At 43.1% G+C, this 27,491-nt stretch overlaps 2 protein-coding genes across 3 annotated transcripts in view; one reads left to right on the top strand and one right to left on the bottom strand.

Moving 5' to 3' along the window:
• The first annotated feature begins 918 nt into the window (after positions 1 to 918).
• Positions 919 to 15,875, top strand: LOC143290506 (uncharacterized). The gene is made up of 7 exons (XM_076600006.1): positions 919 to 981; positions 3,353 to 4,270; positions 5,011 to 5,225; positions 6,037 to 6,342; positions 7,360 to 7,500; positions 8,478 to 8,744; positions 11,153 to 15,875. Exons 2-7 carry the CDS (start codon positions 3,374 to 3,376, stop codon positions 12,381 to 12,383), a joined length of 3,057 nt encoding a protein of 1,018 aa, XP_076456121.1. The 5' UTR covers positions 919 to 981; positions 3,353 to 3,373; the 3' UTR covers positions 12,384 to 15,875.
• Positions 15,876 to 21,981: 6,106 nt separating this feature from the next.
• LOC143290236 (3-[(3aS,4S,7aS)-7a-methyl-1,5-dioxo-octahydro-1H-inden-4-yl]propanoyl:CoA ligase-like) overlaps positions 21,982 to 27,491 on the bottom strand; it is a 16,733-nt gene continuing 11,223 nt past the window's right edge. For both annotated transcript variants that reach the window (XM_076599573.1, XM_076599572.1), the window contains exons 3-4: positions 23,995 to 24,975; positions 21,982 to 22,890 (exon numbers count right to left, since the gene is read on the bottom strand). In XM_076599573.1, coding sequence (XP_076455688.1) covers positions 22,384 to 22,890; positions 23,995 to 24,975 — 1,488 coding nt within the window. In that variant the 3' untranslated portion in view covers positions 21,982 to 22,383. The remainder of the gene's footprint in view (positions 22,891 to 23,994; positions 24,976 to 27,491) is intronic.

Genomic DNA, 27,491 nt, shown 5'->3' on the forward strand with positions numbered 1-27,491 from the left:
TGGTTTAAGCGTTGGACTTTCAATCTGAGGGTCCCGGGTTCGAATCACGGTAACGGTGCCTGGTGGGTAAAGGGTAGAGATTTTTCCGATTTCCAAGGTCAACATATGTGCAGACCTGATAGTGCCTGAACCCCCTTCGTGTGTATACGCATGCCGACAGAAGATCAAATACGCACATTAAAGATCCTGTAACCCATGTCAGTGTTCGGTGGGTTATGGAGACACGAAAATACCCAGCATGCATGAACCATGACAGAGTCATCGGCAAGTCGATGTTGGTCGTGTCACGGAAAGAAGAATAAATACAATATAATACATGACAAATATATTTCAGGGGAGGTAATCGTGGATAAAAGTGAAACTCTTTTAAGATGATATGCAGTTGTTTCCCTTTGTTACCGAACGAAACGAAAAGACAAGAATGAACAAAACTGATACAAAATCAGTCCGGAAACACGAATAGCTCATGTTGTTGAGAGTCCGATTTGATCGTCATGAAGAGGTATGCTAATGTTTCGGGTCACTTGTTACTTTAGCTCTTCAGGTCTGTTCTGTACTTGAACTTTTCTCACGCGGCGCCGCAACTCGCACGACCCAGTTCACTCTCAGTATCATGTTGCTTGCGAGCGGGGTCGAGGTCACTCTTGTCATGTTAAACTAATGTTTTCCTTGTATGGGAATTTAAATTTTGCATGCAGTTGTTTAATCTGCAGATATTGCACATTTATTGGTAAATGTGCCAGAGCGAGACAAGCTAGAATGCAATATTTGCATGCCGATTCGAGTAACCCCAAATTGGTATAGCTAAAACCAGTATGGGTTCCTGTTTTATCACACAAAAAACAAATTGCGACAAAAATACAAACTATCCTTTTCTGCTGAAGAGTCGTTCAAAAAAACCGTTTTGGCTAGGCATAATGGAGTCGACACGGTGCAAAAAGGAACCTTCCTGAGTGCAACAATTCGTCAGCGACTGTGCAGGTATTTGGCAACATTTGCAAACAGTAGGCGGTTTGCACTGAACGATTATTGTTTTAGATCAAACTCAGCCGAAGATCTCTTGTGAGACAGAGGATTTTGTGCAGCCGAACATGCAGTTCCAGCGTTTCCGCCAGTAAGAATATAGCTATGCGGCCGCCTTTTTCAGCACGCATTCTGATGCTGTTGTGCCTCTCGTGCAGCCTAAAACTAAAAGACTCACACGATATGTGCATTATTTTAATAATTTCCTCGGGATCATATTTTGAGAGTATGGGAAACATGATTGTGAACTGAGATTGTGAACTTGTATGACACATGACATAGTGATAGTCATACAACTCTGTGGTCATTGTGTTGCTCGAAGGTTTGATTCACATTGCTGATGCCGTGATGGGCCAGTTCAAGTTCCAGAAATTAGATCTGTTATTTTCACGAGTATCCACGGTGATTTCCCCTTTTCAGTATTCAGAGGAGAGTCGTAGGTCTGACTAGTCACAGGACCCACAATAGTCAGAGGGGAAAGGTAAACTGTGTCAGGTTGTATATCATCTACCCCCAGCCCAGTGTGTTAATGCGTTTGATATAGGCCTATATATCAATGTAGACAATATCCACAATTTTCCCAATTTAGACAGAATGAGTAGTGTTCAAAATGAGGCCTGGAGGTTCATCCTGCCAGTCATACAGAGGAGTGCAGGGGAAGAAATGTGTATATAACCAACATACATTCCATGTTTGTGTTTGCCAGCTACACAGATATTGCTAGTGTGCGGCTTGCTTGATACAGCAAGTTTCTGATTCAGTACCTGTATGCAAGGGACATCATTTGTTTGCAGCATCCTATGTGTTGCAAAGGACATAATTCTTTTGAAGAATTACACATTCCTTTTGTTTCAAACAAATGTATAGGTACACAGACACTTCAGGCATTATCAGTATGCTAAACCAGGTAACAAGGCAAAATTTATGTGGAAATGGACTATGACTATGGCACAATAGAAAAATAAGGATTGTGAGAAACACTTAACACTTTGTCAGCTTTTCCACAGTGAATTATCTGCTGTCACAAAGCACATAATGTATAAGCCATTCAGTTTCATCATGGGATGAAGAATGTATGTGTGTGTATGTGTGTGCATGAGTATGTGGAAAAGGGTGCATAATAGGTTTCTTATTGAAATAGCCTACTTTTATCTATTGTTAATCAGGTTATACTGTAATTCCATTTTATGAGATAATAAAGTTATACTGTCAGTTATCTTACTATTTAGTATTTACCTTTTTTTCAAATTGAATGAACAATTACAAATTTATGAATTATATTTAGTGTTTTCATGGAAGGACTGGTGATGAATTTTCAAAAAATAACCAGTCAGTTTGCCACTGGCATTGGGTTTTAGTCCTTTTTCACACAGATTATTGACTTGAAGTCCAGCACTCTGTGTGTGTGTGTGTGTGTGTTGGGAGGGGGTAGGGGGTTTGTGTGTGTCAGTGTGCATGCATTTAAGAATGCATGTGGAAAAACATTTGGAAACGTTTACTGATTTAGTACTGATAGACCCTTTGGTGCTTGTCCCATTGACATGTTTTCATTTTTGATGAAGTGTCTGCTTTCTGGTGTCAAGTTGCTGGTACGCCTGTGACAAGTGTAGTTGATCTGGCTGTAATTTTATCAAGAATCTTTTGAGATGTTGGAATAGGAGAATGATTTACTTCAATTGATCGAAAATGTATTGATAGTCAAATAATCCCCATATTTGATTTGTGATCCATCTAGTTTTGTAACTGTGAGAACTGGTAAAGCCCATTAAAGTGACATCTACAACAGTACAAGCTTACTCATTGCAGCTTCACACTTGTCTCTGACAGCAAAGGGCACAAGTATTGCTTTTTCTATCAGAATACTGGGGTGTCGTGGGCAGAAACAACTTCCAAGCAGAGTAACTTAGCAGTGTTGTTGTTGTTGTTTTGTGTGTGCTTTTTGTTTTTTTTTTATGTTTTATGATTATACTGTTTCTGGGCTGTGGTGCTCACCAACAGCGTGCACTGACCATCTTGGAGTTAGAGGATGGGGTTTCTGCCAGCCTCAGGACAAACCAGTCTACCTTTTGTGTGTCTTTGTTATTATTATTATTATTCTTGTTGCTTATAGTCCAGCCCACTGCACAGGGCCATATCAGGACTGGTTGTGTGTCTTAGTCACAGTTCTGTTAACACAAGTCTATCTTGCTGTTGGCTTGCTGTATGTCTTTTTCACACTGCTAGTTACAGTTCGATAAACATGGGTCTGCTTGAATTAAAATGTATGTTTGAGGTAAAAATATAGACACAAATACAGTATGATGAATTGTTTGTTGATGTTTGATTGCAGACTGACTCAGAAGAATCAGACATGCAGCTGAAGAAATTCTTCTGTCCATGCTGCAATGTGGGCTACACCACATCGGAGGAGATGATCAACCACATCAAGGAGTCGCCCATAAAGGTGAAGACCTTCAGCTGCCACATCTGCATGCTGGAGTTCTTTGTCAAGAGTGACCTAATCGACCACCAGCGCTTGGACCACCAGCTGCTGGTGCACAAGAAGTACAAGTGTGACGAGTGTGACCTGGACTACACCAACCTGGCCCAGCTCAACAGACACAAAAAGATGCATGCTGAAATTGCTCAGAAGCTGGCTGCCAGCGGCATTGTCCTCCCTCGTCCCGCAGAGTCGGATAACTCGGCCAAGAAAGAACCACCAAAGGAGGAGTCTGTTGTTTCGCTTGCTGTTCCAAAGCACAAATCTCCCAGCCCTACCCCCCCACCCAAACCCGCTGTTCCATCTCCAGAACCTGTTAATTCTCCCTTGGAACCGGAGCCTTCTCCACCAGAGCTGGAACCAGACCCTTCTTCACCACAGGAACCCAAGTCGCCGCTCAGACCCCGCGTTCAGCCGGCAAGGAAGCACAAAAAAAGATCGACAAACAGTGAGAAAGGTGGCGGTCAGACAGAGCCCAAAGCAGAGAAGGCGTGGGAAGAGAGTGACTCTGCAGGTCAGGAACTGGACGTGGAAACAGACGCTGATGACGAAGACGACCTGGACTGGGATTGCAAGTGGAAGAAAGGGAAGAGAAGGAGAGGTCGGCCACGCAAAAGGCCACCTGCTGCACCGGCAGTCAGCTCCAAGAGGAAGAGGAAGCGGAGGAGGAGGAAGCAGCAGTCACCTCCAGCTGAGGAGACGAGTGAGGCGGAGCCTGTTGATTTGGAAAAGATGGCGTTACAAGAGGACGAGTTTGAACTTCCGCCGGTATGCATTTGCATTTTATTGACAAGAAAACTTTTATGCAACTGTGGGAGGGAAGGTGGTGTATGCTGTAAAAAAAAATTTAAAAAAAAAGATTTGAAAAAACAAATTAATCAAAAACCATGTTGAAGTCTTGTTTAAAAAGAACTGGAGGGATAGGGAGGGAGAAGAAGATAAGCGCAGTTTTTCAGTAAGTATACTTTTTAGTCAATCAGGTTTTTGTTTGTTTGTGATAGGGAGGGAGAAGAAGATAAGCGCAGTTTTTCAGTAAGTATACTTTTTACTCAGTCAGGTTTTTGTTTGTTTATTTAACTGATGCTTTTATGTATTGTAAAAGTTTCTCTTTTTTTTTTCTTTTTTGTTTTTGGAAGAATACAACCTTCTCAACATGTGTACTTAACAAGGGTGGGCTCATGCTTATCATTTACAACAAAATTGTGGAGTACTTAACAAGTATGGACCCATGCTTCTCATTTATAACATTACAGAGTGTACTTAGCAAGGATGACTCTGTACTTATTTACAATATCATTATATAGTATACTTACTGAAGGTGGATCTGTGCGGATCATTTAAAACATTATTGCAAATTGTACTTAACAAGGATGGATCCGAACTTATTTAAAACATCATTATAGAGTATACTTATTGAAGGTGGATCTGTGCTGATAGTTTACAATATTATTACAGTGTGTTTGACAAGGATGGTTGCGTCCTTACCATTAATTTCACAACCATGGCAGAGTATACTGAACGAGGACGGGTCTATCCGGTGTCCTGACTGTGATGTGATGTGCTCCTCCCTGAACGGCCTGAACCGGCACCGGAACTTCCATTTCAAGACCATGGACAAGCTGAAGTGTGTGTTCTGTGACGATTACTTCAGCAGCCGTACCGACATGGGCAGTCACATGACAGAAGTCCATCCCCTGAGGAAGTGCCAGAAAGCCTATTTGTTGTAAGTCATCTAAGGAAATTGCTTGAAATAACCGAAAGTTCTGAACGCAGTTTTGGAAAAGACAGTATATGCAGGTGCAGTTATATGAAGGACAAGCAGCAACTTCCCAGTCAAGTTTTCATTTACATCAGTGCAGACAAAATAACTACACAAAAACAAATTGTGTCGTATTACACTTCAGTCACAGCAGATTTATGTGTTTATAACTCAGGCTGCTCTCCCCAGAGAGAGCCTGTCACCATAATTTAGCATCACCCTTTTGTGATTTCCCAGTCTCCTTGTGTAGATACAGGTTCTGTATGTTTGGAGTTTTCTTCAGAATTTTTTTTCCAGGGACAGCTGTTGCCTTAGATTTCTGTCACATGTGCTAGGTGCATGCTGCACATTCCAGTTTATTGTCTCAAACACACACACACACACACACACACACACAGCACCTAGACTACCACACAAGGTCTAGTGGTGTGGGTTGTTTTGAGGTGGTAGGAAGGAGTAAAAATCCTGGTTACTGCTGGACCATGCACCCTGATTTTCTAGTTGGGTACTCTACCGCCAGGCCACCACAGAGATGTCGATGGAAAAGGTAGATACATAGGTGGTGAGATGGATATGAGTCTAGTGGTTAGAGAATTAAGCTGCAGCTCCCTTATTCACTCATATGTATATGTATGAGTAGGCTTTTACATTCTTGGCTGTTTTTACCCCGCCATGTGAGCAACCATACTCCATTTTGTGGAAAGGGTGGGGGGGTGTTGATATTCACTTGATAAAAAACAAAAACAAAGCAGGCAATATTTTCCCTGCCCTGCAGACCGCGTGCCAAGAAGCACCCATGCAAGGAACCTGGGTGCACGCTGGTCTTCTCAGCTCCCGCCACGCTGACACGGCACGTGATGAAGGTGCACGGGCTGGACCGCTACAAGATCAACAGCTGTGATGACTGCGGCAAGCAGTTCCCCACCCGCTCTGCCCTCACAGTGCACAGGCGCATGCACACGGACGAGCGTCCCTTCAAGTGTGACCTGTGCCCCAAGGAGTACCGCGCCTCCAGCAGTCTAGTGCTGCACCGCAAGTCACACGGTGACAAGAAGCCTTTCGTCTGCGAGTACTGCGGCAAGTGAGTGATGTGAGGGTGGAGGGATGGATGGAGAGAGAGATGGATAGACAGATGGGTAGATAAACAGTGATGGTGCTGCACTGCAAGTTGCACAGGGACAAAAAGCCCTCTGTCTGCGAGTACTGTGGCAACTGAGTGCTTGAGGGTGGATGGATGGATAGAGAGACAGATAGATGGGTATGTTACTGCATTGCAAGAAGCAAGGGAACACAAGCCTCTTTGTCTATGAGTACTGCAGTGAGTGCTTGAGGATGGATGATAGATAAACAGATTTATAGATATGTTAATCACTGCAAGTCACATTGACAGATAGACAGACACATAGATAGATATGTTACAGCACTGCAAGACACACTGGTACTGCGAGTATTGCAGCAAGTGCATGAATACCTACCACTTCCATGGGTGGGAGTTTATTGGTAACGTAATGATTGGCTTTTTTGTTTGGTTAGGTTGTTTTTGTTTGCTTGTTTGTTTCAGGTACATGTGCACCATGAACAGTTGAAAAATGCATTTAAAAAATCAGTGTGTTTGCAAAACATATTGTGATTAAGTGGTTTATAAACTGTTGTCTTTCATTGTGAAAACAAAAAGGAAGTGTATATGCATGAAAGCATCTCTGGTTATAAGAAGTACTAATAACATTGGCTGCGTACACTGCTGTTTGCCAAAAATTCAGCATCATTTCACCGTGCCCCCAAGAAGAAAATGGTTCGTAACTTTTTTTGAACCCTGTTTGTCTGCCTCCTGTCTGTCTGACTCCTTACTGAGAACACTGTTCAGGTTCATTACTGCTTTCCCTGCTCCCAGGACTCTGTGTGTGTGTGTGTGTGTGTGTGTGTACATGTGTCCCTGCTTTCCCAGCTCTCAGGATTGTGTGTGTGTGTGTGTGTGTCACTGCTTTCCCGGCTCTCAGGATTCTGTGTGTGTGTGTGTGAACATACATGTGTCACTGCTTTCCCTGCTCTCAGGACTCTGTATGTGTGTACCGGTACATAAGTGTGTCTTGTGGTTCAGGGGCTTCACCTGTCCCAACAGTCTCCGTCGTCACGTGCGCTGTCGACACACGGGGGAGAAACCGTACATGTGTGATGTGTGTGGGTCGACGTTCACCGACCACAACCAACTGCTGAACCATTCCAAGGCACATGGACATGGGTAGGTCACAGCTCCCATGTGGATGGGACATGCAGTGTGAACATTGTCCTCTTGTCTTTTATCTCACCATCATGATTAAGTCTTCTTTTAAATCCTTTTTTAAGGCTTAGTGTACATGCATAGCTAAAAAAAAAAAAAAGAAGAAGCAGTTTTTGCATCTAAGCCAGGAGGCAGCATGATGGTTGGCATTTGAAGGTAGAAACCTCACTGTACTGGTTGGCATATTCCAGTTATTGCTTCTGCTGTTGGTGCTTCTTTTGCTGTCATTTCAGGCGACATGCTGCTTTCACTGACACTGTCTTTCTCAGGCTGCCTGCACCTTTCACTGACACTGTCTTTCCTCAGGCTGCCTGCACCTTTCACTGACACTGTCTTTCTCAGGCTGCCTGCACCTTTCACTGACACTGTCTTTCCTCAGGCTGCCTGCACCTTTCACTGACACTGTCTTTCTCAGGCTGCCTGCACCTTTCACTGACACTGTCTTTCCTCAGGCTGCCTGCATCTTTCACTCACACTGTCTTTCCTCAGGCTGCCTGCACCTTTCACTCACTGTCTTTCCTCAGGCTGCCTGCACCTTTCACTCACTGTCTTTCCTCAGGCTGCCTGCACCTTTCACTCACACTGTCTTTCCTCAGGCTGCCTGCACCTTTCACTCACACTGTCTTTCCTCAGGCTGCCTGCACCTTTCACTAACACGTCTTTCCTCAGGCTGCCTGCACCTTTCACTAACACTCTTTCCTCAGGCTGCCTGCACCTTTCACTGACACTGTCTTTCCTCAGGCTGCCTGCACCTTTCACTGACACTGTCTTTCCTCAGGCTGCCTGCACCTTTCACTCACACTGTCTTTCCTCAGGCTGCCTGCACCTTTCACTCACACTGTCTTTCCTCAGGCTGCCTGCACCTTTCACTCACACTGTCTTTCCTCAGGCTGCCTGCACTTTTCACTAACACTGTCTTTCCATGTGTTGCTCCACAGGAAGCTGTCAGTGCCAGGTCAGTACGCGTGCGACCTGTGTCACAAGCGTTTCAGGACGGTGTTTGGCATCAGCTCCCACAAACAGCGCTGCATCCATGGGCGGCCAGGGGGGGACGGGCAGTGGAAGCCCAAGCCTGTGATCTGTGAGGTGTGTGGCCGCGAGTTCCCCTCTAAGATCAACCTGAAGAACCACATGGTCACCCACACAGACGAGCGGCCCCACAAGTGTCGCTTCTGTGAGGCCACCTTCCGGCATTACAAGAGCAAGTGAGGAAGATTTTATTTTTGGTCATTTTTTTGTGTTTCTTCCAACAAAAAATAAATGAAAAAATATATAAAAAAATTCAGTTTATACACAAGACTAAAATGATTATAATGAAAAATGAGAAAAGAAAAATGTGAATGTAATGCAAGAGAAATTTATCTTACAACATTTATTTATCATTTCATTTTGCTTGCTTGTGAAGTAAGTAAAGGTGTCAGCTTGCTTTGGTTTACTGTTCATCTTCTTGGCTGTGACCCCAGAGTGTTCATGATGCCAAGGCCAGACTACAAAAAAGTATTCCCAACTCATTGATTTTTATTAGAATTGGTTGTGATTTCTGCAGTCATGTTTCATCCCCAAGAGAAGAAACAAAAAGATCAAGGAAAGTATAGGGTAGGTATGGGTAATTGCGAACGATCCAGTCAAAACGACCAGCTCAACATATGTACTGTAAAGATTACATGTTGTGCGATAGTCAAACCTAGTTCTTGTGTTTTTGAAGGCTTTTTCTGACTAGTTGCACCAGGAAAAGTTCGTCTGCTCATTCTTTTCAACTTTTTGTGGACGTTTGAAATAGCAGGGGTGCCTGAGGGTAAATGCGAACAGGCAAGTCTAATTGCGAACGATGGCTTTGGGTACATGTAGACAATTAAAACAGAAGCAGATCTTCAACTCATTAGACATAACATATGATTGGAACATCGCTCCAGACTGTTGTATTGTTTGTTTTGATCACACATGCACACAAACAAAAACAGACATTTAAACACACACACACCCCACACCGCACACAAACACACCCTTTTGGGAGTGCTCAGTAACTGTGCAGCATATTTCACAAATAGACTCAGGTCAAAATATCCTATGGTCTAATTGCAAACATCAGTATTTTGCAGAATCCTGTCAAAACTGACGTTCTCATCTGTCACCAGTATGCTTTCTTAAATTCTCACAGCACTGGTAATGTGTATTCAACATATCCAGTCAAATAAAACTATTTTAAACTGTGCTGAAGTTCAAGTCCAACAACTTACTTCCCTTGAATTTAGGATTTTGAGAGTATGTTTGTGACCGTGGTCGGCAGTGGTGCGCGAAGCGAAGAAACAGCGCAGAAATAACCAGAAACAGCTGATAATTGACTGGTCCTTCGAAATGGATATTCAATAAGGTATTAGGAAAAGATCGAAGCAGACATTAAATTGTGAAATGCAACCGTTAAGAACGCTTCGAAGTGGGGCAGTATACAAATCGTTTGCACGCAATTATCCATACCTACCCTATAGTGGCACACTGTTACTGGTAAAGATGCTGTGATATTGCAAGGAAAAAGTTTAAACTGGTATTTTGATATAACAAGCAGTAGATATCTGACTGGATATTAACCATGGAACTTGTAAAAAGAAAGGAAAAAAGGAAAGATTGAGACCACCACATAATGAATTAATGTAAATGTAAATCATGAAGCAGTTTTCATTTGCGTGATTGAGGCAGTCATTCACAACATGGTTTTTAGATTATATCCTCAACTGTATTATGGTGTCAATGCAGTGAAGTCAAGTGTGAAAGATTATACAGATAAACTATTTATGTCATATATTTTACAGTCTTTATGATGAGGTCATAAACCAAGATGCTGTGTGCAGGTGCAGTGCATACATATAAAAAAAAAAACACACATAGTAACAGAGAGAGGAGTCCATGGTAAAATTATTTTTGAAAATCCAGTTTCGTGGAGAAGAAATAAACTTGCTGACATGGAGGAAGGAAAAAAACAGGTGGCACTGCACTGTGGCAACACGCTGTTCCCAAGGAGAGCAACACAAAGTATACTCACAAAAACTGAATGTGACCAGGAAATCACACAACACAATGTGTGGAACATGTTTCCATATGATTTCTTTGGACTGATTTCAGAACAGCACAGTTTGGTGGGTTTTTTTGTTGTTGGTTTTTTTTTGTTTTTTTTTGGTTGTTGTGGGTTTTTTTTTGTTGTTGTTGTTTTTTTGTGTGCTTTGTTGTTGTTGTTTTTCAACAGAGATTATTGACTCTTTCACTGCCATAGGAAATTAAATTGACAGATCACTGCCCCAGGCAACTTAAGTTGACATAAAGGGGTCATGTTAAATGGACCATTTTTCACATTGTAACAAAGCTTCACAGCTGCAGCAGTTCACTGTGTAAGAGGAAACTGACTAGGGTTGAGTCTATGATATTAAGCGCTGGGGAGTGTTTTTCACACAGAATCTTTGTGGCAAAAGAGTTAATGGTCCTGCAGAATAGACCAGTGTATCAGTGTTAACGTTTATGAATGAAGCATGAGATAATTAAGAGGTCTTACAGTAAAGTACAGCATGTCTGTACAGCGTCTCTGAATGAAGACTGCATGCTGGTTGTTCTTCCCTCCCAACAGGTACAGCCACGAGAAGATGCACAAGGGTCAAAAGGACTTCATCTGCAACATGTGCGGCAAGGCCTTCTACCAGCGCATCAACCTCAAGACCCACATGACCAGCCACAACGAGGTCAAGGACCTGGCCTGCCGCCTGTGCGGCAAGAAGTTCAACTCGGAGCACAACCGCAAGCGGCACGAGAAGCGGTGCATGAACTACCTCAAGTGTCCCGTCTGCTCTGCCATCTTCCGTGTGCACCACCGCCTGGTGCGCCACATCAACCTCAACCACCACACCGCAGACGTGCCGGGCGGGGGGGCCGCCTGGCTGCCCTCACAGACACTCCCCCTGGTGGAGAAGGCTGACAACAAAGACGTCAGCAACCAACCTGTGGTCGTGTCGGCGGTGACGACTCAGGCAAACAGCGTTTCCCAAAACCAGCCGACCATTCTGGACCTGGACAGCAATCTGAGCCGACCCAGGTTTGTGGACAGTGAGAACGGGTCGCACTCCACCCCACCCAGCCAGGTGGCGCTGGAGAATGACCGTCTGTCGGAGGAGGAGCAGTACGTGGTGGGTCGTCACTACCACAAGGAGGCGGGGGGAGGGATGGGAGGGGTTGTGAGCCAGGTCAGCCACCATCATCATCATCAGCACCACAGCCAGGAGTCGTCCCCCCTGGACATGGGCGGTCACGGCCATGGCCACCTGCCCCCCCACGACCAAGCCCGCTACCTGCCTCACCTGAACAGCTTCCACGGGGGGCACCACCCGGGCCAGGCCCCTGTGGGGGCCCACATGCCCACATCCATGTCCACGCACTCCTCCATGCCCTCGCACAACACTTTACCCACACACTCACCAATGCCCACACACTCCCCCATGCCGACACACTCACCCATGCCTACACACTCACCAATGCCAACGCACTCACCAATGCCCACACACTCGCCCATGCCCACACACTCTCCCATGCCAACACACTCGCCCATGCCAACACCCTCCCCAATGCCCACGCACTCCCCCATGCCCATGCACTCTCCAATGACGAACCACTCGGTGATGCCGGCGGCGATGATGCGTGGGATGGAGCGCACATTTCCCAGCATGGAGCACCCGGCAGACCCCCAGCCCATGTCGGACCACATGAACAGCTACCCTCTGGAGCAGTCCCGCTTCCTGGCCAGTAGTCTGTCGGCAGAGATTGTGAAGGAGATGTATCGGAGCTATCCCACCACATATCTGTTTTGATGACTCACCACCCACCAGCCGTCCACACCCCTTGCCATGGTTGTTGGAGTATCATGATCGTTGTTTAACTATCATGGTGTTTTGTATCAGAGAGATATATATATATACGAGTAACTCTTATTTGTTTTTGTTTTCTTGGTACGTTTCCATATTGAAACTTTTTGCGCATATTTTTTCTCCCTTTTGTACTTAAGCTGAAATTTCATACTTTGCTTGTGAATGAAACAACAAGAGTTCTGTTGTAGAGATACACAGCTGCTTATTGCTTGGTTTCATTTGTTCGTGTTTCATCGCTGTTGTTGTTCTTCTGCTGTTCATTTTGTTGACTTTCCACCAAAGCAGTTTTTCATATTGCTTCCTTGCTTAAGATTAAAGGATTGTCTTAAAGGAGTGAGTTGGGAGGGGAGGGGAATTTAGTATGACAGACACTGATTGCGATATGTGCAGACATCACAGCTCTGCGGTTGAGAAAGTATCACGGGTGATATGCAGTGATTCAAGTTCTCTTTTTTTCTGTTGTCTTCCCTCTTGGTTTTTTACATTTGTATCACTTTGACAGGCATGTCATTCCTCTTCTCTGCAGTCTTCCAGTTCTGTTCTTAGTTGGACCAAGTATCTAAAAGAGCAAAGGGAAAAATCGCATTTAATTATCAAATAGACAAATCACATGCCACTAAAGGCCCAGAGAACTTGAGAAGCAAAGAGAGTCACCGAACATCAAATGTCAGAGGTGGTCTTTTTTTTCCCCAACCCTGCTTTATAGAAGATTCTTTCCTCTTAGAAGATGCAAGTTGTACAATATTATTACAGAACAACATATTTCAACATCTGTGAATGATTATAATCTACGATAAGGGTGTGAATTATTATCATTGAAGTAAATACTATGAATTCTGACATCAGACACTAAAAGGGTAATGATTTGATCAGTCACACAAAAAATGATAAGGGTGTTTTTTTAGCTTGCACAAACAGCACTTTAAATGGTACTTGTAAACAGTTTTTCATTCACATTTACATTGATTACTATAGAATTATTCCATTTTAAAGACACCAGAAGCAATTAGAAAAAAACAAGATAGAATCACAAAAAAAGGGACAGGATTTAAGGAACAAATGGGAAATGACAACGAAAATCAAAGACATTAATTTCCACACTGTGAAAGTGTTGCGTGTGAGTCATGTAACTCGTGCCATAAAACATGTGACTGACTTTGATTGATTGATATGGATTCTTATATAGCGCCTATACTTGGTCAAGACCAAGCTCTAAGCGCTTTACAAACACTGGGTCATTTGCACAACAGGCATTCTACCTGGGTAGAGTCGACTGACGGCTGCCACTGGGCGCTCATCACTTGTTTCCTGTGTCATTCAATCAGATTTCAGGCACGCACACATACACACTCAGACAGACATGTAACATTTGACGTGTATAACCGTTTTGTTCATTTACCCCACCATGTAGGCAGCCATACTCCGTTTTCAGGGGTGTGCATGCTGGGTATGTTCTTGTTTGAATGCTGACATGGATTACAGGATCTTTAACGCACGTATTTATCTTCTGCGTATTTGACTTCCACCTGTTCCAAAAGCTGTGGAATACTACAACACTTAGGCAGCCTCCCAGTCAGATTTCCTACAGTTTCCATCCTGCATCTCTCTGCCCCTGTCTGTTTTTGTTTTTCTCTCCCTCTCTCTCTCTCAATTTTGAGTTAAATTTCTCTCTCTTGTTATGGTAATCATTGTCTATTACTAAATACACACATTGTTTTATTAACATACAGTATTGTTTGACCAGATTTATTACCACAGGAGTTAGAATTTTATATTGGTGGACGTAATCCTAGACCTTCAGTGATCCTCCTGCTGCATTGGAGGACAAAGAATAATTCCAAGCTTTCCCAACAGAGTGCACAAATCTTCACAGAATGTAAGGCCTGTCAGAGAAGGGGAAAATGGGCACCTGGAATATAATGAAGAATCAGCATGGTGCAATGGTTGTAATGCACTTTCTTTCCTATATTAAAAAAAAAAAGGAGGAGGAACAGGTTCCATGCTGATGCAGAGAGAAAAAGGGATGGTGTGGATCTGAAAGAGGTATCATTCATTTTTAGGGGTTTTTTTGTTTTTGTTTTTTGGGGGGTTTTTTAATCATGTGTACAAATCAAAACTTATGACAGTTCATTTTGAGGCAGTTTGAGGACTAGACCTTTAGGTGAAAACATATCACTTCTTTGTCTTGTTTGTGTCGTCATCTTTCTTTGTTCTCCATCCAAAAGTACTGTCCCTTATTTTCTTTTTGAATTACTAGGGAAATTGTGTTCATTCAGTGCAAGTTGAAATGCTCTTGACTCATATTTCTGTCTGCTTGCTCAAGGGAGAGAAGAAAAAAAAATATATATATATACCTTTTATTGTTCCTTCTGCTTTTTAAAGGGAAAGAATCTATCTACCACTCTTGTTCCATTGGCTTGGAGAGAATCTATCTGTCTTGTTCTTTCTGCTTGCTGAAGGGAAAATCTGTTCCACCTCTGCTAAATGTAAGGTATATGATCTTTTTGTTCTACTGCTGTTGGGAAAGTCTTTTTATCCCGTTTGTTCCATCTACTTGGGAAACGGAAAGAATCTGTTCCATTTTTTCTGTCTGCTTGCTGAATGGAGAGGATTTATCCCTCTTTTTCAAATAGGTTTTGTGCCATTTGCTTGGTAAAGGGAGATTATCTGTTTCCCTTGTTCCATTTGCTTGCTTCATTGAAAGAATCTGTTCTCCTTGTTCTATGTGCTAGCTGAAAGGAGAAGATTTATTCTTCTATTTCCTTTTGTTTGCTGAATGGAAAGAATCTATTTTTCTTGTTAGCTGGCTTCAGTCTTCTTCCACACAAACTGTGTGTGTGTCTGTATATATGTGTGTGTATGTTTTTCTGTGTGTGTGTCAGAGGTGAGGCGGTTCAAAATGTGTTTTGGTTGAGATACCAGTGACGCTTGTCAGCCTCAGCTTTCACATAATCCGCTGAGAATGGCAGCTGTGAATGTTGAAAGTTTGATGGAACATCTTCAGCTTATGCTGTAAGTTTTTGTCGGAAGTCTTAAGCTGATGATGAAAGTCTTTGTACATGTTGTGTATAATGAAAGCTATTGTCAAGGTTGTTGTGAAGTGTGTGAACTGTTCCAGGAGTGGCAGACAAACAACAACAAAACACAACGAAAAAAACATTGTTCGAAGGTGGGCTGATGACAGCTACCTGCCTGCCCACAGGGTACATTCAAGTGATAAGGCTCAAGAGTTGCTGTTTTGTTTGTTTGTTAAGATACTCATCATAGACTTGGAACAACAGTGCAGGCTCTGCGTCTGACATTTTAACATGAACATATCAGGTTTGGATAAAAGTTGCGGTAGTCCTTATTTGTTGTCAGTAAGCTAAAGACAGCCTCAAAATGGGAATACTAACTTTCTGTTCTTCTGTTAATGGAAATACCAGGATCAAATTACGCCCCTCGCCCCCCCCACCCCCCCCCACCAGCACCCTCCACCCATCATACATGAGCAATGAAAAAGATGCATAGTGAAATGAAGTTTAGTTTTCTTGTGTTTTTTTATTGTTGTTGTTTTTTTGTAATGAAATATTTGGCATTAATATGAAATAGTAACTGTCCTTTTATTTGTGTGTGTGTGTGTTTTGTTGGGTTTTTTTGTTTTTAACACCAGACTGCACCAGTGGATGGCTCATATAAAAAGTGCATTGTGGAACACTACTTCAAAAGACTTATAACATGATAAAAGTCTACATGTGTTTGCAGGTTTAGGCAGTTTAGTATACCTCATTTCAGAGGCTGTCTTTATTTCACATACATTACAAACACTAATGGCATGTGCTTGACACTGCTGAAAAGAGTCAGTGTACTTCAGTGTGTGTGAACGAAAACAGAGAGGTTGTTGGTGGTTTTTTATGAGCTCAGATCAGATCGATTGTCATTCTGCTGTGGGTGATCTCACTGCATTGGAAGTTGACAGGATACCGTCCTGTCATTCTGCTGTGGGTGATCTCACTGCATTGGAAGTTGACAGGATACTGTCCTGTCATTCTGCTGTGGGTGATCTCACTGCATTGGAAATTGACAGGATACTGTCCTGTCATTCTGCTGTGGGTGATCTCACTGCATTGGAAGTTGACAGGATACTGTCCTGTCATTCTGCTGTGGGTGATCTCACTGCATTGGAAGTTGACAGGATACTGTCCTGTCATTCTGCTGTGGGTGATCTCACTGCATTGGAAGTTGACAGGATACTGTCCTGTCATTCTGCTGTGGGTGATCTCACTGCATTGGAAGTTGACAGGATACTGTCCTGTCATTCTGCTGTAGGTGATCTCACTGCATTGGAAGTTGACAGGATACTGTCCTGTCATTCTGCTGTGGGTGATCTCACTGCATTGGAAATTGACAGGATACTGTCCTGTCATTCTGCTGTGGGTGATCTCACTGCATTGGAAGTTGACAGGATACTGTCCTGTCATTCTGCTGTGGGTGATCTCACTGCATTGGAAGTTGACAGGATACTGTCCTGTCATTCTGCTGTGGGTGATCTCACTGCATTGGAAACTGACAGGATACTGTCCTGTCATTCTGCTGTGGGTGATCTAACTGCATTGGAAGTTGACAGGGTACTGTACTGTCATTCTGCTGTGGGTGATCTCACTGCATTGGAAGTTGACAGGATACTGTCCTGTCATTCTGCTGTGGGTGATCTCACTGCATTGGAAATTGACAGGATACTGTCCTGTCATTCTGCTGTGGGTGATCTCACTGCATTGGAAGTTGACAGGATACTGTACTCAATGCCTTACAGAACCAGTGACAGGAAATAAGGTGGATGATGCCTTGTATATGATGTACATACTGATCATGTTTGGCAGTGGGTCAGTCTTTATTCATCGTCTGGAAATGTGATTGTGACATAAGATGGTGATAGTGACATAACACCATATTGTGACGTAAGGAAGTGATAGTGACATCGTATGGTAATTGTGACGTATGTGGTAATTGTGATGTAATTGGGTGACGATTTTGACATAATCTGATTGTGACATGTGCAGTGATTGTGATGCAATGTGGTGATTGTGACATATGCAGTGACTGTGACATATGCAGTGATTCATATATTATATGGTGATTTTGACATAATGCAGTGACAGCTGCTGCCACTTTGTGACTGGATGAGGCAGACAAATGCATAATGCCAAACTTCCTACCAGCTGATTAACTCAAAGCACAGGTTCTAACCATTTTGATTCTGTTTGTTTTGTGCTGTTTTTGTTTTCGTGGCTTTGGGTGATGTGAAAACGGCACTGCCTTGTTTTGCCAAGCCCTAAACATGTTGGATGTGAAATAACTGCCCAGATGGCCCTAAAGTGCAATGGGACCTTTTACCTTTCAACCTAACTCCAGTTCAGGTTACCACCATAGATTCTTTTTTTTTTTTTTTTTTTTTTTTTTTCTTTCTTTCTTTTTTTGTTTTAAGTGTGTGTGTGCATATTTAGTCTTGTTTTCTCTTTCTTTCAGGTTGTCTCTCTCTCTCTCTCTCTCTCTCTTTCTCTCTCTCTCTCTCACCCTCACCACTTCTCTCCTTATACTGTTGATGAAAAGAAAGATTGACATGGGAGAATTGCATGATGAGACAGAGAGGGACAGAATTTGTTTGGGTTTTTATTATGTGAGTTGTTTGTTTTTTTGTTGTTGTTTTTTTGTTTTTGTTTTTTGGTGTTTTTTTCAAGACTTTTTGTTTTTCTGTTTTGGTGCTGAGATTTGTTGATGTTGATCTTCTTGCTGAATTTTTCAGTTCTTCATTATAAAGTGAGGATGAAATTTGTATATTTGCTGACAGTTGATCTGATGTCTGATATTATTAGTTCTCCAAGAAATATGTTTGAAAGCAGTGACAGCAGTTTTGGTTTAGTGGTTGAATTTGCTCCCTGGTTGGTTTCTGAATTCTTGGATGCAGGACAGAGGTGATTGAGAATGTTTTTAGTCCAGGGTTAACAATGGTGCTTACTCCCACTCCCATGTGGATAATTCAGTTTTGATAACTTTGTTCGTTTGTTACGTGTCTGCAATGGTTAGGAGAAGAATGATGTGCATACATCCTTTTCACAAAATGTTTTCAGACATGCAGTCATCTCTAATTCGTATCAACTTGCTCCCTTCACTCCTTCATCCCTCTCATTGGAGAGGTTCATAATCTCTTTCACTCATAGAAACAAGAAGCAAAAGACAAAAAAGTTATATATGTGTATTACCTATGCCTTAGCATGTCATGAAGAATAGCGAGAAGTTGAGAAGAAAAAAAAAAAAGAAAAAGAAAAAAAGTAGAATTGGCAGCTGAATGTTCATACTGTCCTTTTGTCTGTTGTTAATGGGTGAATGCTGTTTCTTGAGCATTGCCAGTGCACTGCATTGTATACTGAACCCTGTTGACCTCTTGAAGGTAATTAATTTGATAGCTTACTTTGTAATAGGGTACAAAAATCAGTCTGAGGTGGCATATGCAACATGCCCATTTTCTTTGCCCATGGCAGTATCAGTGGCAGATGCTGCATGTATTGGACTTCTGGTCCAGTGTCCTCCAGTGATCAGGGTTTGATGCCACATTTCAGTATGTTGTGTTCTTGGGAAAGGCACTGTACCCTATTTTCCTCACTCCACCTAGGTGGTAATGGGTGACTGCTATCGGGGAAGGTTAAAAACAGGAGATGGACAAGACTTGGCCCCACCTTTGTATGCTGAGCCCTAGAAACAGTAATAATAATAATAATGGTATTTATATAGCGCTGAATCTTGTGCAGAGACAAATCAAAGCGCTTTCGCACCAGTCATTCACACACATGCATAACTCTAAAACTGTAGAAACTAAAGACAAGGAAGAGGAAGGCAAGGGAGGCTATTTTGGGAAGAGGTGGGTTTTAGGCCAGACTTGAAAGAGTTGAGTGTGGAGACTTGACGAAGTGAAAGAGGAAGTTCATTCCAATTGCAAGGTCCAGAGACAGAGAAAGAACAGTGTTGGTTATTTTGTTACTGTATAACAGCATATCAAAGAATTGGACAGTTTTTGAGAGCAGAACCTTGTCACTTCTCAAACTTTTTTCTGATGCAGTAGTTCAGTCCATTGATTGTCTTGGGTTTTACACTACTGTCCCACTTATAGTTATACATTTAATGTGTATGATGGACAGTCAAAGTCCAAAGAGGGAACGAAAAGCTAAGAAACCAAAGAAGAAACAACAAAGCAGTTACAGCACAAGAAATCCTGACTGACTGAATACTGACAGGACTAAAGTTGTTAATTAGCCCTTGTGTGCACCTTTCTTGGACAATTGATAACTCATACTCCTTATTTCCAGTACATTTTTTGTTGTTAATGCTCTAGATGGTAAATGAAGAAGAAAAAACACCCCACATTCATGTGTTGGGTGGTTTGAATGAACGTAACCGCATCAGTGATTAGGTCTTCAGGTGAAAACACTATCCCTAAAATCTAATACAGTAATAGAGCTTATTTCATTTGCCCACCTCAGATGTATTTTATTTGGATAATCAGGGGCCATAGGTTGTGGATACATTGATTGTTTTGTGAATGCGACTCATTGTGTAGAAAAATACTCTGACTTGTGCCATAACACAAAGTAACTGGCATTGTGATTCATATTGGTTCTATAATACTGTTTTCAGTAACTGATATTGACAGATTAGTTCTGTTGTTGTTACTTGTAGATATATTCTTTGTTCTGGGAATGGACAGAATGATGTAGACAGTGGTAAAGTTGTATTCACATTGGTTATGTAACAGCTACTGCACAATATCTTGCGCTTTGGAGAGAATAAAATGTTTTTCGGTGAAGAAAACAGCTAGATGATTTTTTAGTTTTCTTTGCATTGAGGGTGATGATGACTCAACATGCTGATGATTTTCCCACAGGGTCATGTCACAGGCATGTCTGTTCTGCATGAATCAGAAGGAGAAAGCCAAAGCTGTTTCAGCACTCTACACACTTTCAGACAGAGGGAAAAAAATGAATAGCTGGCATTGCAAAGTGGTGACACACTACCTGAGGAGAGAGCAGCCTGAATTTCACATGGAGAAATGTGTTGTGATAAAAGATAACAGAATTGTTCATTATTATAATGGATAATTCATTACATATATATATATCCCCTGGGTACATGGATCCAGAGTGCAGAGGGTGTAGAGAGGATTTGCTACAGAAATAACCAATTTGTCAGTATTGAAATCTCTCAGTAACATGAAGTTCATTCAAACACTCACACACACAAAGAGTACACATACACAGATGCAAACAACAACAGCAATGTTGATCAGTTTTCTCAGTTTTATTGTAACTGTATACACCAGATTTTCAACAAGGTTTTGGGTACTGTCAAGAGCATAATGGCACCTTGTGAAGACGCTGCCAGTGTATGGCACAAGGAGAACTCAAAAGGTGTGCACTGAGCTGGAAAGAGGAAACTTTTGAAACCCCCAGTACCATACATGATGAAACACACTATAACAGCCCCACCACAATAGATGACCTGTTAAAAATCATCACATAGCACAGTGAAGCACAGTACAGTATATGGACAACCATTAATCACACAAGACATGAAAGTATTTTGACAACCATTAATCGAACAAGACAGTAAAGTATTCAATTGTTAATCACAAAAGAGAGTAAACTATTCACATAATCATTACACACACAAGACAGTATTCAGACAATCATTAATCACACAAGACAGGTTTTCAGACAATCATTAATTACATAAGACAGTAAAGTATTCAGTCATTAATGATAAAAAAAGACAGTAAAGTCTTCAATCATTAATCACACAACATTAAACTATTCAGACAATCATTAATCACACAAGACAGCAATGTATTCAGACAATTACTTATCACAAAAGACCATATTCAATAACTAATCACAAAACGCAGTCAAGTATCCTGGCAATTATTAATCAGAAATTCAATAATTGCATGACACTGACACAAATTGCCGTATATTGCACACATCGAAATATTTGATGCAATGCTGCCCCAATCAGTCAATGGTTATTTTCTTGCAACTCTCTGTGACCTACCAAAACCTTGCACAGATTTATCCACTTTTATTTAACACAGGGTAAAGTAGCAAGAACAGTTAGGAGACCAAGAGCTGAGGTAGCAGAAGAAAAACCGGTTATTTAATTGCTGTGGTCACTTCCAGGATAATCAAGGTATTTTTTTCTGTTAACTTTTTATTTCATTCTTTCAACTATTTTGAGGTATGTGAGATATCACAAATAACTCAATCATGAAACAAAGCCAACACACACAGAGAATGAAAAGAAAAAAAACAATTATTTTCTAAAGTGACAAAATAAGCTTTTACATTCCATGTAAATGTTGCATTCATAGTCATTGTTTAACAATAGACATTTTCTTACAATGACAGCAAAGCAGATGCTGAATCTCACTTGCCACAAACATGTATGTTCAATGACAAGTTTTACTTTCACAAAAAATGTTAACCAAATTATTTTTAAGTCATTACTTTTTAAAAAAAAAATAATATATATACTTTTAAGTCTGGCTAACATACTGGTAAATTGAACCAGGAATCACACACCATTACTCCAATAAAGATTTATGAAAAAATGCTGACAATTAACTCAATTTTAAGTGTTTTTTTAATGTTAGTCTTTGATTTCCATCACAAATGTGTTTTTTTCAGTTAAAATCACACACAAAAAAGGATAAATATATTTTCTTAAAAACAATTAGATCAGAAAAAATATGGATAGAAAAAATTTATTTCAACATGTGAATCCCGAATGTTTCTGTTTGTCTATTCCAACACACATCACAAATAATTGCACGCAGCTGTTTTTAAGACACTTTTTTAAACAAAACTTCCTGAACAATGTGAATAATCTGCTGTTTGATGTAGACCATCGTTCCTCAAGTCTACTTAATCTTCAGCCGCCGTTTCGCAATCTCCTTGATCTGCCGACGGTGAGGACGACCCGTGTACAGCTGTGGCAGGGCCTCGAACTGCACGTAGTGGCGAGGGGCGAGCGGGCACAGCGTCTGACCAGGCCCCGCAACCTTCTTCTCCACCTCCTTCTCCACATCCTTCAAGCTCACCCCTTCCTGCAGCACCACGCATGCGCAAAACTCCTCGAACACCAGAGGATCCGGTACGCCGACAACGATGACGTCGGCCACCCCTGGGCACGTGCTGAGGGCAGCTTCCAGCGCATGAGGGTAGCAGACCCGGGAACCTCTCAGGATCACGCTCTCACCGATACGGCCGAAGATGGTGAGGGTGTTGTTGCTGTTCACCTTACCTCTGTCCCCCGTGGGGTAAAACCCGTCCGCCGTGAAGTCTGGGGCTTGGGGAGCACTGGGGTCGGTGGAGTCGTGCAGGTAGTCCTTCAGGGCACCGGGGTGCTTGAGGAGCACCTGGCCAATCTGGGAGACAGAGAGTGGGGTACTGTGTGTGTGGGGGTCTTGTGGAAACATCACACAGCGAGATAGTGTGTGTGTGTGTGTCTTGTGGAAACATCACACAGCGAGATAGTGGGTGTGTGTGTGTCTTGTGGAAACATCACACAGCGAGATAGTGTGTGTGTGTGTGTGTGTCTTGTGGAAACATCACACAACGAGATAATGCGTGTGTGTCTTGTGGAAACATCACACAGCGAGATAGTGTGTGTGTGTGTGCGTCTTGTGGAAACATCACACAACGAGATAGTGTGTGTGTGTCTTGTGGAAACATCACACAGCGAGATAGTGTGTGTGTGTCTTGTGGAAACATCACACAGCGAGATAGTGTGTGTGTGTGTGTGTGTTGTGGAAACATCACACAGTGAAATAGTGTGTGTGTGTGTGCGTCTTGTGGAAATATCACACAGCGAGGTACTGTGTGTGTGTGTGTCTTGTGGAAACATCACACAGCGAAATAGTGTGTGTGTGTGCGTCTGTGGAAACATCACACAGTGAGGTACTCTGTGTGTGTGTGTGTGTGTGTGTGTGTCTTGTGGAAACATCACACAGCTAGGTGCTGCAGTTCTAGAAGAAACGTCACACTAACACACAGCTAGGTACTGTACTTAATGGACTGTGATTTTTCTCCTGTAGAAATTGTGAAGAGCACTAAACAATTATTGTATACGGTGACCCTTGACCCTTTACCATTTAAAAAAAAAAACAAAAAAAACCCGTTTAAATCCACACAGGAATTTCGATAAATGACTCTCTCTCGTAAAGGAGAGTGAAAATGGCCCCTGTCTTAGAAGGGTCATAACACAACACCTTCGTCCCTCCCTCTCTCTCTCTCTCTTTCTGTGTCTCTGTCTCTCTCTCACATACACACATAGAAAAACGCACCTACACATACCAAAAAACAAACAAACAAAACACACACACACACACGCAGAACACACACACATACACACACAGCACACGCACCACACAACACAACACACACACATTCCACAACACAACGCAACAAAACACCAACACAACACACACACATTCCACAACACAACGCAACAAAACACCAACACAACACACCTCTCCAGCTGCCACAGGTGTCCCAGTCTTCTCATCGACGACCTTGACCTGCACTCCAGGGAGCGGGTGACCCACGTTGTAGTCCCGGAAGCTGCCCCCCTCCGTCACAATGCCCACCGACACCAGCCCCAACTCCGTGCAGCCGTAGTAGACCATCACCGCCCGGGCCATACCCAGGGCTGCCTCCACTGCCCTGCTCGTGACGGGCTGTCCGCCCAGGCTGACCACCTCCAGAGGACTGAGCCACGGCATGGGCTTGAGGTGGTGGTTGTCGGACGGCTGTGTGTAACGCTGCCGGATGTTCAACACGTCAGCGGGACTCAGCGTAGCCTTGGTGCATTTCTCCTCTCCCAAGCAGCTGGCCACGAACAGCGCCCTGTCCTGGGGAAGGCCGGCGCGCACGTCGCACAGCACGCGAGTCTCGTTCAGCATGAGAGCGACGGTCACGTTCCCGCCGCTGGTGCCCAGGTGGGTGTCCTGATAGCGCGCGGCGCGGCGGGAGGGGGAGGGGGGCACGCCCCTGGTCCACTGCTCCAGGGCCGTGACGAAGTCGCCGTGGGTCTTCAGCACCAGCTTGGGGAGGCCCGTCGTGCCGGACGTGGTGAACACGAAACACCCGTCCTCTCTCCCGACCTCGCTTTCCATCACCCACCCCGGGTACGTCTCTAACTGTCCCAGGAACACCTTCCCTGGATGACGCTTGACGAATTCTACGTGCTTCAGGTAGGGCAGCTTCTCTGACGTCACAGTGCCGTCATCAGCTCGCTTCACAACACGGCGAAGAGGGGCCCACGGACCGCTGGTGACGTCAGGGTCCAGCAAGATGGCGCTGGCTTTAGAGTGACGTAAGCAGTGCAGGAGGTCCGAGCCGTCCGTCATGTGGCAGAGGCCGTTGACGCAGACAGCGCCCGCGTAGAGCACACCCAGCTCGCAGACCAGCCTCTCCGGAGAGTTGTCCAGGCACACCATCACCACACTGCCCTGCAACACCGCCACCCCTTCCCTCGCTTCACTTCCGATACAAACAACAACAACAACAACCCAAACAACACAAACACCGCATAACAACACAAAGAGACTTTTAAAATAATAAAATAAAAATAAAAACCTAAAACAAAACACACAACACTACCAGCAAAATATTTAAAAGCTGAGAGAAAACATTTAACCCCAAAACAACACATGACACCACACAACAACACAAAAAAGTGTGAGGTGAGATGAGAGAAAACTAGCTTAATAGCTAGAGGGGGGGGGGGGGGGGGAAGAAAAGAAAATTACCACAATTTACTAGCTTAGCAGCTGGGCAATTCTTTAAAGAGAGAAACAGCTTAACTGGATGAGCACTGTCTTGAACGGGAGGGCCATCTCCAGTTCATATATGGGAGACTATCGAAATAAAACTTTCTCTGCTATTACCACTGTCTGAGTTTCTTCCCTTTGACCATTTCTCTGTGTGTGTGTGTGTGTGTGTGTATTTTCTACGTTACTCTATGTCTGTCTATATGTCTGTCCGTCTGTCTCTTTGTTTTCCCGGTTACTCTCTCTCTCTCCACTTCTCTCGCCACCCATCCCCCCCCCATCATTCTCGCCATTCCATTTGCTTGTCTTCTTGCACACTGAGCACAGTTCATCACTGATGATAAAAACATCTTTTTGGCCGTATTCATCGGGTGCCTGCATGGCTCAGTTGGGTGATCGCCGTTCTCACAATCAGAAGGCTGTGAGTTCGAGTCTCCGGGCACGCCCAAAATGTGAAGAGTAGGAATTTAGAATATAATAAAACAAAAATATCAACGTATAAAAAAAATACTAATAATGAAATAAATAAATAAATAAAAGTCATGAAATATGAGCCGGTAAAACAGAAAATGGATAAAAGAAAAAACAAAACAAAAAAAATAAAAAAACCAAAACAAACAAAAAAAAAACCGTAGAATGTTGTTAAAAACAATCTGGATGAAAAATGAAACTTAGTTTTTGGTTGTTAAAAACTTACATGGTCATACTGCCCGGGGAAATGAACGAGCTGACAGACTTGCTGGTAACGCAACAACAACTGACGAGCGGCCTACATCTAGGAAAATCGGAAATCCTCAGAAAAGTTAAAGAATATCAAAAAGAACAGGTACAAGGCCATCACACCATCGATCGCCTCAAAGAAATAAAGGCAGAGAGAGGAAGCGGCCGTAAGTCTAGCATGATATGTAGAGCACGAAGCTTTGTAAATCAAACAAATATCGACGTCATTTCCAACCAACATCCTACTGAACAGAATGAAGGACACTGTTGACACATTAACCATGTCCTACTGAACAGAATGAAGGACACTGTTGACACGTTAACCATGTCCTACTGAACACAATGAAGGACACTGTTGACACGTTAACCATGTCCTACTGAACACAATGAAGGACACTGTTGACGTGTTAACCATGTCCTACTGAACACAATGAAGGACACTGTTGACACGTTAACCATGTCCTACTGAACAGAATGAAAGACACTGTTGACACATTAACCATGTCCTACTGAACAGAATGAAGGACACTGTTGACATGTTAACCATGTCCTACTGAACGCAATGAAGGTGACTATATTGATTCCCAAATCCCAGATCAGCAAACTGGCTTCCTCAAGGACAGAGGCACGTTTCTTATACACTAGTGAAGCGAGTTCTCTCGAGATACACTATGAAGGTGCGTTTCTTTTTTCCACCTCACGGAAAGAATGGCCAGATTCTCGAAAGTCAAGGTTAGGCAGCCTTCAGAACAAGTTTGTCGCGAGGTATGGATGAAACTACTTCCCACTTGGTATTCGTTTCTTTGCACATCAACTCCTCGCCCTCACCACTAGCACAAAGCGTGCTCACGAAAGGGAAACACTCCCAGATCTTGCACTGAACCGACAGCAATGCTGAGCACTGTCTTTGAACAGCCCTGGTGGAACTCGCCCCTCTTCGTCAACTTCATTGACCACGAGAAGGCATTCAACAGTGTGAGCACTACCGAAGAACAGTGGGAACGAACAAAACAGCGGCCTTCAGAAGAAGAGATCCCCTAAACACGCAGGAGATGGATCGGCCACATGCTCCACAAGGCTGCATCAAGCGCTACAAGACAAGCCCTCACGTGGGACCTGCAGGAGAAAAGGAAAAGAGGCCGTCCAAGAAATATGTGGCACCGTGACCTTGAGGTAGACATGAAGAGGACAAGCGGCACCTGGGGACAGCTGGAGCGAATGGCGCAGGACCAAGATGGCTTGAGAGTGCTTGTTGGTGGTCTGTGTCCACACTGGGCATCAGGCGTAGATGAGGTGAGGTGATGAGACTGTCACTTCATTACACTGAACCACTCAGTTAAATAACCGGAAAGTCACACTGAAATATATTTATGGGGAAAGGGTTTCCAAATTCTGGATATTACATAACATCTAACTGAATATACTTCCAGAGGGTAATGATTTCTGTAAATGCTCAAGTCCATATGATTATTTCA

The sequence above is a fragment of the Babylonia areolata genome, chromosome 15 (genome assembly GCF_041734735.1).
Source record: "Babylonia areolata isolate BAREFJ2019XMU chromosome 15, ASM4173473v1, whole genome shotgun sequence".
Lineage (NCBI taxonomy): Eukaryota > Metazoa > Mollusca > Gastropoda > Neogastropoda > Buccinidae > Babylonia > Babylonia areolata.